Source organism: Schistocerca piceifrons, chromosome 6 (assembly GCF_021461385.2).
Source record: "Schistocerca piceifrons isolate TAMUIC-IGC-003096 chromosome 6, iqSchPice1.1, whole genome shotgun sequence".
Classification (NCBI taxonomy): domain Eukaryota; kingdom Metazoa; phylum Arthropoda; class Insecta; order Orthoptera; family Acrididae; genus Schistocerca; species Schistocerca piceifrons.
In genome coordinates, this window is record NC_060143.1 from 528,279,468 (window position 1) to 528,293,660 (window position 14,193).

Below are 14,193 nucleotides of genomic sequence, written 5' to 3' on the forward strand. Positions count from 1 at the left end.
GGGCTGCAGCAGCAAAGGATGTCACAAGAGTCTGGACAGAAGGAGGCATAGGTGCCACAGAACAGTCCAGTGCCAGAGTGGCTGGTACCAGAGCAGCTGCTGAGGCCGACGCACCAGGCTGGCCCCACAAAACAGGAAAGTTGTTGGTGTCCCATTGTGGTTTCCTTTTGGGACAGAGTGAAGACTTCAGTGCCTGCTGGTAAACAGGGTACCTGCACCCCCTCCAGGATGCCATATGGTGAGGATCGTGGGTTCTGCCCAAACACCTGGCTCAGGTAGGTTTGTCTGAGGCAGGGAGCATGCAGTTCTCCACGAAATGTGGTCCAGCACACTTAACACACTGCAACGGCAGTGAGCAGTAATTCCCAGTATTCAGAATGAGATTTTCACTCTGCAGCGGAGTGTGCGCTGATATGAAACTTCCTGGCAGATTAAAACTGTGTGCTGGACCGAGATTCGAACTCGGGACCTTTGTCTTTCGCGGGCAAGTGCTCTACCAACTGAGCTACCCAAGCACGACTCACAACCCGCCCTCACAGCTTCTGTTCTGCCAGTACCTCGTCTCCTACCTTCCAAACTTTACAGAAGCTCTCCTGCGAACCTTGCAGAACTAGCACTCCTGGAAGAAAGGATATTGCGGAGACATGGCTTAGTCACAGCCTGGAAGTTTCATATCAGCGCACACTCCACTGTAGAGTGAAAATCTCATTCTGGAAACATCCCCCAGGCTGTGGCTAAGCCATGTCTCCGCAATATCCTTCCTTTCAGGAATGCTAGTTCTGCAAGGTTCGCAGGAGAGCTTCTGTAAAGTTTGGAAGGTGGGAGACGAGGTACTGGCAGAAGTAAAGGTGTGAGGACGGGGCGTGAGTCGTGCTTGGGTAGCTCAGTTGGTAGAGCACTTGCCCACGAAAGGCAAAGGTCCCGAGTTCGAGTCTCGGTCCGGCACACAGTTTTAATCTGCCAGGAAGTTTCAATTCCCAGTATGTCGTAAACGTTGGTATTTGTGATAGATGACTGGCCCATTGCGGTCCTCATACGATTCAATCTAGACCTTCGTGTACAGAAGGTACCGACTTTGGTAAATCCACTCTATGTCCTCCCTCTGGGAAAGGGAGACGACGTGGGTAGGGCAGGGGATCAACGCCCATGTCTCGGGATCCCTCTTGCTTTACTGGTGGACCGAAGGGTCTTCTAAATGGAGGTGAAGTAGTTTCGCCTGGACATCCTCTGCTGTAACTTCTTGTAGCAAGTCCTTGATGACGATTTTGATTTGGTGATTATCCGACGTCTGGTGAGTAATGTACGGCACCACCTTTGATTTTAAAAGGTCGGGAATGGTAAGATAGTTGAGCAGGTGTTTCACATGATCTTATGGGTAAACAGCTCGCAATTGGCCGAAAATGGGCCGTTGGAGCTCAATGTTCAGTTTTGCATAATTAGTGACATTATATACCATAATAGGGGGCATGTTCTCTTTCTTAAGAGGGATTCACAGAGGGTCTCTTGAGAAGGGGGGTTGGAGCATTAGCCATTTTCTCATTCACAGGACCATCTGGTGCAGTGTCCACTGGGAGGGAGGTATCAGAGCACAATCCACTGCCACTATGGCCCGCATGGGCAGAGGAACGTCTGGAGCGACGGCCAGAGGACTTTCCGACTGGGTCAGGGTGCCCAAAAGACTCGCCGCAGTGGCGGGACAGCGTAGGAAGAGGTGCACTCATAGGTACAGTTGGGTGGTGGTCAGACACAGCCGAGGCGTCCACCGCCTCACTACGAGAAAGATCCCTAAGCGGTCAAGTGAGTCGTCGGACGACGACGACGACACCGAAGAACGGTCCCTGGCACGAGACGGTGGACAGTCGTCACGGTGATTACGGTGATCGGTTTCAGTGCCGGTGGTACCCACTGGCGATTTGTGACGGTTTTCGCGATTCAAACGATCCTTCGCCCGCTGCGAGGTGGGCGGAACATCAGGCGCGACTGGAAGCCGGGGTGAGCGGCGTTTCCGACGCGATTCACCCCGAGCGGCGGCGATGGCAGAGTTGGAGAGCCGCTAAGGTCGCTCCGCGTACTCCTCCATGGACATGGGTCTACCTGACGTAGCCAGGGGCCGAGCACGAGAGGACTACGCACGCCAAAAACATCCCAGCTAATCTGGGGCAAAAACTACGACATACCAACGCCGAAAACTCAGGTAAACAACGCTGGCATACGGTGAAAAGTAGAACGATACGTAACCGAAACGCACTCGTACAAGAAAACACTTTATAGGATCCAACCTGTAGCACGCTGTGCAGCTCTGGCGCCGACCTTTATAGCGGCGGCTGCGGAATACTCTCGGCACTGTTTTCTAGTCAGGTGTGTGGCGGATGCGAATAGGTTCCTTGGAAGTGGCGGCCTCTGCTAGCGATGGTACTGCCGCCTGGTGTCCATCCGTTACTGCGACAGGGCGAGTTCGCAACACTGGGGCATGCAGGGGCCGTGTAGGCAGCACGCGTGTCCGGGGTGCCCGAAGAGTTGCCGATCGCTTTTGCGAAGATCTCCGGTACAGCAAGAAGGATGATAAGCCTCAATATCCATTATCGACGGGTACCGCAGATCTGCTGTGAAACAGCATTGCAACACTACGCAGAAAGAATTTAAAAATATATTTGACAAAGAAAGCTAAACATCACGAGCGACAGATGAATTGTATGCATGGTTCTGTACATCGCGAAGCATGGAACACGTGATGGAATTGGCAGTGCAATAGTAAATCCTATAAAGTCTCACGCGTTATTACGTCATCAATTGGAACAATTTTTGACTGAAATGAACGAGGAGTGTGGACACGTTGAAAGTTTCCCGTCATACCTCCTAGTCGAGGGACGCCAGATGAAAGTTGATGACGTCAAGCCCTGAATGAAAAATTGCGCAACGGATAACTGGGGAGGGGAGCTTGAGAGCGCTACCTAGAGAGCCTGCCCTTTCTGTACGATACTAGCCAAGGGGCTGGAGGGCTCACACGCTGATGTGTGGGTCCCTGCATTCTATATCTTCTATTTTTAAATGAATTCCTTTAACTGGACTCCTATGTGATTTTTAAGGTATGTTAAAGATTGATGACAATTGATTACGTACTTACTTTAAATATTATCACTCGATTTTACAGCGATTGCAGCAATTGTTCCAGTTTACAGATATTACAATTTTACAACTTATAGTTCGGGTATATTGTATACTATTCTGCACGCACATTTCTACGGGCAAGTCGGAATTGCGTTGGCCAAATGTATACCACCCAAGTCTCCCAATATTTTACATAGGACATCCACTATGTGAGGAGCATAACGGGCAAATTGGGGACAAGATACATTAACACAGGGGGTCAAATTTCCTAAATTAACGAGATCATTCATTTCCTTACACAATCCGAAGCTGTAAATAAAATAATTAGTACAAATATTCAAATACCTCTCTTCCACGCGTGAACATCGAGACAGACGCACTGAGGGTATATCTGCTCACTTACCCGTCTTCTGTAACACCCCTGAATATGGCAGGCATCCCAGGAGGTCTTCCTGGGCCCCGGTGGAGGGGATGGTCGAACCACTTGGCCGTGACCAACCTCTCCACCCCAAATCTTGTGACACTGGAAAGTCTTTGACTTTTACCTGCCTGTGCTATCTCTCTGATCCCCTACCCAGGAGTAAGGTTGGCACTAAACTACAGAACTACTTCCCAACAAAGATTTGGCCACGCTTTACGGAAAGGTGTGAGGACGATTAGGAAAGTTCAAGTGCAGATTCACATTCACGTACAAGAAATGCATAATACACGACACATATAAATACGTATTATGAAGCCTGACACATTTCTTTCCACCCGTCCACATGGGTTCTGTTGCACCCGCGGCCGGCCGCGTCGTGTAATAAAATTGGCTGCGGAGCCGCCTCTGTTTCTATTTCCCGGTGCGAGCGAGCAGCGAAACCTGCTACTTATAGAGCGGAAACTACTGTACCGTTTCAACGTTACATGACGCTGCGAGATACGTTCGTTAGGTCGAAGGACATTTCAATTTAAGCGCCCCTATTGTTGAATTTCTCAAGAAAAAAGGGAAGCAAGAATGATAATTAAAATATCCGAGGTTATTTCTGATCTTGAATTTTAAATATAGTTGACTGGAGACGAGGAGAAGCACCTTATTTCTGATTTCATGGCGCAAGTGGACGCATTTAAAGACAAAATCGCGCTGTGGAAGGGATAACTTCTGACAAGGAACACCGCCCATTTGCCTAAGCTCATTGGCGTCCAAGAAAACGCCAAAACTCGAAAATTCTGTTTTGAAAATGATTTTGTTTGTAACGGGAAACAAACCGACGCTGTCCGTCGACGCTGTCGTTGCATGAAAACGTGATGGCCAGTATTTGTTAGGGGCTGACTCCAGCAACTCATTGCAAAGACGAAATTGCAGATTTCAGCGGAAATACCAGATAAAACGCGCCCGATGACTCTTAGGAGGGACATGCTGCATGTACCAAACAGAAGCACTGGAAACAGAGACTTTTTCCAGTTGTTTTGCGAAATACAAACATTTTTCTACAATTGAAACAAAGGGGGCACGGCAGTGACGCAAAATCCCCAAGATTGGCGATCCTTTACAGAAGCTCGAGCCGGCCAAAGTGGCCGTGCGGTTAAAGGCGCTGCAGTCTGGAACCGCAAGACCGCTACGGTCGCAGGTTCGAATCCTGCTTCGGGCATGGATGTTTGTGATGTCCTTAGGTTAGTTAGGTTTAACTAGTTCTAAGTTCTAGGGGACTAATGACCTCAGCAGTTGAGTCCCATAGTGCTCAGAGCCATTTGAACCAGAAGCTCGAAACTTGGCGCTGAGTTCAATGCGAGATGCCTATAACAGTTTCCACAACGAAACTTTGTCTCGAAACCTGGCAGAAAATCCAAAGAGATTCTGGTCGTATGTGAAGTATGTTAGCGACAAGAAACAATCAATTCCTTCTCTGCTCGATAACAATGGAGATACTATCGAAGACAGTGCTGCCAAAGTAGATTTACTAAACACAGCCTTCCGAAATGCCTTCACAAAAGAAGACGAAGTAAATACTCCAGAATTCGAATCGAGAACAGCTGCCAACATGAGTAACGTAGAAGTAAATATCCTCGGAGTAGTGAAGCAACTCAAATCACTTAATAAAAGCAAGTCTTTTGGTACAGACTGTATACCAATTAGGTTCCTTTCGGAGTATGCTGATACATTAGCTCCATACTTAACAATCATATACAACCGTTCTCTCGACGAAAGATCCGTACCCAAAGACTGGAAAGTTGCACAGGTCACACCAGTATTCAAGAAAGGTAGTAGGAGTAATCCACTAAATTACAGGCCCATATCGTTAACGTCGATATGCAGCAGGATTTTAGAACATATATTGTGTTCGAACATCATGAATTACCTCGAAGGAAACGATCTATTGACACACAGTCAGCATGGGTTTAGAAAACATTGTTGTTGTGAAACACAACTAGCTCTTTATTCACATGAAGTGCTGAGTGCTACTAACAAGGGATTTCAAAAAAATGGCTCTGAGCACTACGGGACTTAACTGCTGAGGTCATCAGTCCCCTAGAACTTAGAGCTACTTAAACCTAACTAACCTAAGGATATCACACACATCCATGCCCGAGGCAGGATTCGAACCTGCGACCGTAGCGGTCGCTCGGTTCCAGACTGTAGCGCCTAGAACCGCTCGGCCACTCCGTCCGGCAAGGGTTTCAGATCGATTCCGTATTCCTGGATTTCCGGAAGGCTTTTGACACTATACCGCATAAGCAGCTCGTAGAAAAATTGCGTGCTTGTGGTATATCGTCTCAGTTATGTGACTGGATTTGCAATTTCTTGTCAGAGAGGTCACAGTTCGTAGTAATTGACGGAAAGTCATCGAGTAAAACAGAGGTGATTTCAGGAGTTCCCCAAGGTAGTGTTATAGGCCCTATGCTGTTCCTTATCTATATACACGGTTTGGGAGACAATCTGAGCAGCCGTCTTCGGTTGTTTGCAGATGACGCTGTCGTTTATCTACTAATAAAGTCATCAGAAGATCAAAAGAAATTGCAAAACGGTTTATAAAAAATATCTGAATGGTGTGAAAAGTGGCAGTTGACCCTAAATAACGAAAAGTGTGAGGTCATCCACATGAGTGCTAAAAGGAAATCGTTAAACTTCGGTTACACGATAAATCAGTCTAATCTAAAATCCGTAAATTCAACTAAATACCTAGGTATTATAATTACGAACAACTTACATTGGTAAGAACACATAGAAAATGTTGTGGGGAAGGCTAACCAAACGCTGCGTTTTATTGGCAGGACACTTAGAAAAGGTAACAGACCTACTAAGGACATTGCCTACACCTCGCTTGTCCGTCCTCTTTTAGAATACTGCTGCGCGGTGTTGGAACCTTACCAGGTAGGACTGACGGAGTACATCGAAAAAGTTCACAGAAAGGCAGCACGTTTTGTATTATCGAGAAATATGGGAGAGAGTGTCACAGAAATGATACAGGATTTGGGCTGGAAATCATTAAAAGAAGGGCGTTTTTCGTTGCGAAGGAATCTAGTCACGAAATTCCAATCACTAACTTTCTCCTCCGAATGTGAAAATATTTTGTTGACACCGACCTACATAGGGCGGAACGATCACCAGATAAAATAAGGGAAATCAGAGCTCGTATGGAAAGATATAGGTGTTCATTCTTTCCGCGCGCTACAGGAGATTGGAATAATAGAGAATTGTGAAGGCGGTTCGATTAACCTTCTGCCAGGCACTTACATGTGATTTGCAGAGTATCCATGTAGATGTAGATGTATAACGACCATAAATCTAAAATTCCGTATACAGAGCTCAAATTTCGTTCTATACCCATTAATGTATATATCAACGTAATCAGGACAGATTACAGAATTTAATAAAGTTACAGAAATTAGATTTTTGCATGATTAATAAATATAGTGCCCTTAAGGGTGACGTGCGAGATGCATTGCGGTAGCGACTGTATTTGACAGGACTCGGTTTATGCGAGATTCTAGTGACATGCCGACAAACGCGGAGGAATGGGTACCCCAAAGTTTTACGATAAACAGAGAATAATGATAGTACCACTACATTGCTCTACCCTAAATCGCCAAATCGCCAGCTGAGGACTGTGTATGTTTGATGAGACGTGTTTTTTAACCACACCTCCTTGTACTGTGTTGTTCGCAGCTTGGAGATGCGCGAGCACAGCTGCGGTCGCGCGAGCAGCGGCTGTCGGAGCTGCAATCGGAGGCTGAGCAGCTGCGGGAGCAGAACGCCCGGCAGACATCCATCATCACGTCGCTGCGCAAGAGGGTTCAGGTATGCCTGCAGCTGCAGCTGCCGACACCAGAGCGCGGCGCATGCTACGTCACGCGCTGTCCGCGCGTACCTACTTGACACGTGTCGCAGTGGCTGATGGAAGCGACCGTAAGTGGGAAATACCCCCTCGACGGTCAATAATACTGTGCAATATTATCGGCGTTTTCCATGGACTGCTCAGCTATATTGCAGATAATATCTTCCACGAAATCAAATCAAATGGTTTGGAATGTTGGTTATAAATATGCTGCTGCAGTGATAATGGCTCTACTTCGTAGACGTGACTGAAAGCAGTTGTGGAACCATGCGACCACTATAATCATAAGAATAGAAATAGCCTTAAAATGGCTGACTGGTCGTAAAATAATAGTCACAGGATATTTCTGGACCCTTTTTTTATTCATTAAGCGTTTCGGGTTCTCCCCATATTCAGATTATATATATATATATATATATATATATATATATATATATATATATATATATATATGAGGGTGAGTCAAATGAAAACCTTAAATTTGTAATAACACATCGAAATCTCGCGCTGTTATCCCGTAAGTTGGTAAGCGTGCTACAAACGGCGTGCAGAATGGCCTGTAGGTGGCAGCATAGTGCAGATGCACTCATACCGTCGCAGTATCAGTATAAAGATGGCCGCCCCACTTGCGACTTGCGCCAGGGAAGAACAGCGTACTATTATTCGGTTTTCTCGTAGTGAAGGTGTGTAACCTATTGAAATTCATCGACGAATGAAGGTTCAGTACGGTGATGCATGTTTATCAGAGCAGCAAGTCTACGAATGGTGTAGGAAGATCGCAAATGGTGTGACTTCAGTGGAAGATGCTCCTCGTCCAGGTTGTGGCACCACAGAACATTGCAGCAGTTGAAGCCATAGTGAAAGAAAACCGCCGAGTGACACTGAATGACATTGCAGCATGTTTACAGATTAGTCATGGGTTAGCACACCACATTCTGTATGATGTGCTCCAGTTTCACAAAGTGTCTGCAAGATGGGTGCCACGGCAGCTGACTCCTGAAATGAGAGAGCGACGTGTAGATGCTTGTGAAAAACTTCTTTGGCGCTTTGAACGAGAAGGTGATGGCTTCCTTGTAAGAATCGTTACTGGGGACGAAACCTGGGTTCACTTCCACCAACCGGAAACGAAGAGAGCGAGCAAGGTATGGCGCCATTCCTCATGACCAAAACCAAAGAAGTTTCGGACAGAACCATCAGCAGGGAAGGTTATGCTGACTCTCTTTTGGGACGAAAAAGGCGTCATTTTGGAGCATTGCATGCCTGGAGAGACCATTGTTACCAATGCATCATACACAGATCTCCTAAAATAACATCTGCGGCCTGCAGTCAAATCAAAGCGACGTGGACTGCTGTCGGCAGGTGTCCTTTTGCAACAGGACAATGCAAGGCCCCACACCGCCCGTACAACAGTTGCAACAATTACAGACCTGCATTTTGAGTGTCTTCCTCATACACCATACTCACCAGACCTTGCCCCAAGTTATTTTCATCTGTTTGGACCACTCAAAGACGCAGTGGGAGGAAAGAAGTTCCGTTCTGATGAAAAGGTATGCCACGCGGTGCATGAGTGGTTGTGCGGACTACCAAAAGAACTTTTTTGTAAAGGAATTTATGCACTTTGTAACCGCTGGAGGACTTGCATTGAGCGTGGGGGAGATTATGTTGAAAAGTGATACAGCTTTGTACCACTTCTGCACAATAAATAATATTTAAAAAAATATTTGTTTACATTTGACTCAGGGTGTTTGAAAAAGGACTCCCTAGTTTAAGTATAAATTTAATGGAGAAATTAATGAAAAATTATATCAATGAGTACATACCATGAAAGAGAATTCCTTCAAGTTTTGCTTAATGTTAACAGACTTCGACATGGGATCCACTTGTTGCTCTGCACACACATTTCAGTGTAACTGTCGCAACCGCCTCGACGATTCTTGCCCATAAGTGATTTTTTAAGTATCCCCAAAAGAAAATGTCCAGTGGGGTTGAGTCTGGGCTTCGTGGTGGCCAAGATATTGGGCCAGCCCTGCCTATCCACATTCCTGGAAGCCTCAAGAGCCGTACTCATCTGGTTACTGTAATGAGGTGGGGCGCCATCTTGGTGGAAAAACGCATGAAACACGGATCTGTTCAACAACATCTTGAGAAGTTCTCGGTCTGCCTGGTGATTTTGCTTTTAAAACACTACCGGTTTCCTTGAAAGACTTTAGCCAATGACGGATGGTTATTGCCGTAGGTGTTTCACCACCATACTGACGTCTTAAATTACGTTGCACTGTTATAACTGACTCAGTTTTCAGAAGCCAAACAACACAATGCGCTTTCTGTTGCGGAGAACACATTCTTGCAGAGTTGCCCTGCACTGCACTGCACGCACGCCTGGAAAGACAATACTGGTGCAGACCTGCCAACTGCGGGGGAGCCAAACTTGGAGAGTTGATGAACCAAACACCACGAACTAGAATACCGTATGTCACTTTGTACACATTCTACGACAAATTAAAACTAGGGAGTTCTTTTTCAAACACACTATGTATCTTTGACAAAGGTGTCAAATGACGTCAGAAGCAACATAGGTTTTATAACTAAAAAAATAAGAACCCTTAAACGTTTGTGAAATCTTATTTAGCTGTGTGGAATTGTAAAACCTTTGTTGCTTTTGACCTTACTTGACAATTTTGTTAAAGTTGTATGTTCACTTTGTATCAAAGGGTATGTATTACGTCTTAAATGTCTTGTTACCATAAGGTGGTTTAATACATGTGCTCCATTTACACACATGTGTAATTTTGCAAGAGTGTAAAAAATATATTTGTTATCAGGTCATATGAAGATTGGCAGAGCCCGAAACGCGTAATGAATTAAAAAACGGGTCCAGAAATATTCTGGGACTATTATTTCGTGACCAACGAGCCAATTAAAGCTATTTCCATTCTTTCTCTACTTCGATGAAAGCAGAAAACAAGATGGATGAAAAACTGATTGAATGAGCGTCATAGATCGCTCACGAAAACATATTGAGAGAATTGAGTTTCAACAAAAAAAAAAAGAAACAAAGATTATCATAAAGTTTTGTGTGTTGTGGTCCGATATTTGAGACATTACTGGAAATGACTCTCCCTGTACACTGGCGTTCCCGAACATGGGTACTTACCCGCCCTCGCCTCTTCCCCTCACCTTCCGATAAATTTCTGCGGACGTCTGTACCCCATCAGCAAAAACAGAAAGTAATGCAATGAGAGGCGCAGCTCCATCAAGTCGTCGCTTATCTATTACACTAAGAAACCTGCTACCGGCAATTCTTTCGAATGCTTGAAATTTACAAGTGCTGTTTCACCACACAGTATTTTACATAGAGTCACGGAAATGTGTCGTGCAATAATGCGAGCAGTAAAGGGTTACGTATGGGTAAGTCGTATTTATGTTATCGGCGTTGTGTGAAATCGTGGTATTCTATAGAAGTCATAGGTAATATGTAAAATATCGTATGATTTTAGGCAAAGAATGAAACACAGGTTTTCTGTAAAATTGTTGTATACTTTTCCTGGGCTTTCTATGTAATTCCTAGGCATTATACAGAATGATCAGTACCATTTATGCAAAATATTAAAAGGGCACAATGTGAGAAGCCTTTATTAACCAATAAGCATTTGAAACTGTTACAGTAAGTACTCGCTTCTCTTCTTCACAAAAAAACGCTTTACATTTTGCCAATTTGATCTTATACATATATTTCACAACTTAAAGAAGAATAGGGTCAGAATGTTGTTATCTGTAAAACACAAAGCAGGACTGGCATGATCTACTTGTTGCAGCAATTGCACTTAATTTCTTTTTCACAACAAAGCCACCTCATATTTCGGCATTATGTGTTGCACATACACCTGACGAATCCTTGGCCGCTTCCGGTGGACTGAGAATTAGCTGCAAATCGGAGACGTATCTCGTGGTCAGGAACATCTTCAATTCTCATTGAATTCTTTGGGCATACGGTAAATTCCGATCTTGCATAGAGCTGCTTCAAGAGTCCTTCTCCAGTTCTAATTCGGTAAAAGCCGTGTTCCGTCACGTTCATAACAACAGCCAAAAGATTCCATGAGTCACCCCACCCTTTGTGGGCGTCGGGCAACGGAACACACACAATGTGGCATCAAAGGCACAGGAGCATTTCTTTTTTGTCAGAGTGTCTTTTCACTGCTTTGGCCTGAATCTCAAGGTTCAGTTTCGATTTCGTTTCACTTTGGATAGCTTTCCCAATGTTGAAACAAACACTGCACGTAATGTTAATCCCATAACCCTCCACTTCCTCGTCGTCTTCGTCTATAGGAGATTGACCACAGATGGCATGAGCGTTTCGGCCACAGTTTTGGCATGTAAGAGCACAGCTGGTTTCTTTTAAAAATACGCAACAGATATAAGAAAAGAAGGATTTTCGGTAACCACAGGAATGCAAGGCTCTTCGTTAACCATGACTTCCTCACTGTTTTGGTTTCCCCATCATGGATTGCATTCTCATCTATGTCTTCTGCAGGGAGCTGTGCCTCTTGCATTGATTCATGTCGTCTTTCTTTCTACTGTTGTTTGTGCGCTCTTTGCTATTTTTTCCATCTCTTCAACAGTCTCTACGTCTTGCAAACCGTCGTCAGGCAGGGACGCTGTCGAGAGACCTACTCTAGCTTTGCAGCCCAACAGAGCTTCGTATAGTGACATGTTAATCTCAGAATGAAAAGCTCTGTTTTTCATAAGTTGCACGAACCGCAGTCCATCACTCCAGCAGCTACTTTCTTTCATCTTACATCCAAGCACATCGCATATTTCCCATGTCCTGATTTCCTCTTTCGACGCTGCCCTGACTGTGTGAGTGGCGAGGCTTACCATGGATGATCTTCACGGTGGGCCAGTACCGTTTTAGTCTGCTTACCACATTGCAAATTCCCTGCCCTTGTCGGACTGTAGAATCGTTGGAACTTCAAGCAACGTAACTACGAGGGTGACTCAAATGAAAACTTCAAATTTGTAATAACAAATCGAAATTTCGCGCCGTTATCCTGTAAGTTGGTAAGCGTGCTACAAACAGCGTGCAGTATGGCCTGTAGGTGGCGGCATAGTGCAGATGCACATATAACGTCGCAGTATCAGTATAAAGATGGCCGCCCCACTTGCGACTTGCATCAGGGAAGAACAGCGTTCTGTTATTCGGTTTTTTCGTAGCGAAGGTGTGAAACCTATTGAAATTCATCGACGAATGAAGGTTCAGTACGGTGATGCATGTTTATCAGAGCAGCAAGTCTACGAATGGTGTAGGAAGCTAGCAAATGGTGTGACTTCAGTGGAAGATGCTCCTCGTCCAGGTCAGGCACAACGAGTTGTGACTCCACAGAACATTGCAGCGTTTGAAGCCATAGTGAAGGAAAACCGCCGAGTGACACTGAATGACATTTCAGCATGTTTACAGATTAGTCATGGGTTAGCACACCACATTGTGCATGATGTGCTCCAGTTTCACAAAGTGTCTGCAAGATGCGTGCCACTGCAGCTGACTCCTGAAATGAGAGAACGACGTGTTGATGCTTGTGAAAAACTTCGTCGGCGGTTTGAACGAGAAGGCGATGGCTTCCTTGCAAGAATCGTTACTGGGGACGAAACCTGGGTTCACTTCCACCAACCGGAAACGAAGAGAGCGAGCAAGGAATGAAGTCATTCCTCATCACCAAAGTGATTTCCATATGTTTGAACCACTCAAAGACGCAATGACAGGAAAGAAGTTCCGTTCTGATGAAGAGGTACGCCACGCGGTGCATGAATGGATGCGCGGACTACCAAAAGAATTTTTTTATAAAGGAATTTATGCACTTTGTAAGCGCTGGAGGACTTGCATTGAGGATGGGGGAGATTATGTTGAAAAGTGATACAGCTTTGTACGACTTCTGCCCAATAAATAATATTTAAGGTTTTCATTTGACTCATCCTCGTATGTCGATAAGGTCGTAGGTTAATTCTTCCGCTATCTTTGATTTCAGAACCCTGAGAACAACAAACTTAGTGAGATGAATTTGCTAGACCATTATAAACTTGTACTCCCTATTAGGATGGGACTGAAAATCGATGAGATTGACCTCACAACAGGAAATGAATTCCGAAAAAACTGTTGGCCTGGCCACAACACCTTTTTTATCACCTTATTGCTTTTTCTGGCAATTCTCACAAAACTGAATGACAGCCCAATATCATGTTCTTGTACTTGGGTGAAAGTTCTTTCAACGTCCCGTCCCGCCCTCCATGACCAATAGCCAAATGTGCCTTATAGAATACGGCAAATAACTTGGAGTGCGCGAAGTAAAATTGAATATCACTCGTACCTGCTTTAACATGATAGATCGACTTAGTCTTATTCTCGACTATCATTACGTCATAGTGTTTCTGCAGCTAATAGCGCCGTGGTTCCTTCTTCACGGTCGTCTTAGCCTTTTTCACGTAGTTGACTAACTTTTGGTAACTGGTTTCGTTTAACAAAACTTGTGATAATTCATCGTAGAACCGTCGTTCCATGTCAGCATGGCGTGATTCCTGTCGTGGCACAACAATCGCTTCCGTCATAGCGATACAAGAACAACGAGAAAGGATGACGAGAGACCGTCTGTGGAACCTCAGCCGGATGAGCGGTGTCCGTGACGTGATAGTTGAACGTCGAACAACAATGCGCGGTCTTTGCAACCATTAAGCAAAGACACGAATGCCACCGCAAACAGTGATAGTGGAAAAAATGGCG

At 45.1% G+C, this 14,193-nt stretch overlaps 1 protein-coding gene across 1 annotated transcript in view; it reads left to right on the plus strand.

Moving 5' to 3' along the window:
- The window catches only part of LOC124803439 (coiled-coil domain-containing protein 170), a 424,326-nt gene that overhangs the window by 99,273 nt on the left and 310,860 nt on the right, over window positions 1–14,193 (plus strand). Inside the window, exon 3 of the mRNA XM_047264624.1 lies at window positions 7,256–7,387. Coding sequence (XP_047120580.1) covers window positions 7,256–7,387 — 132 coding nt within the window. The remainder of the gene's footprint in view (window positions 1–7,255; window positions 7,388–14,193) is intronic.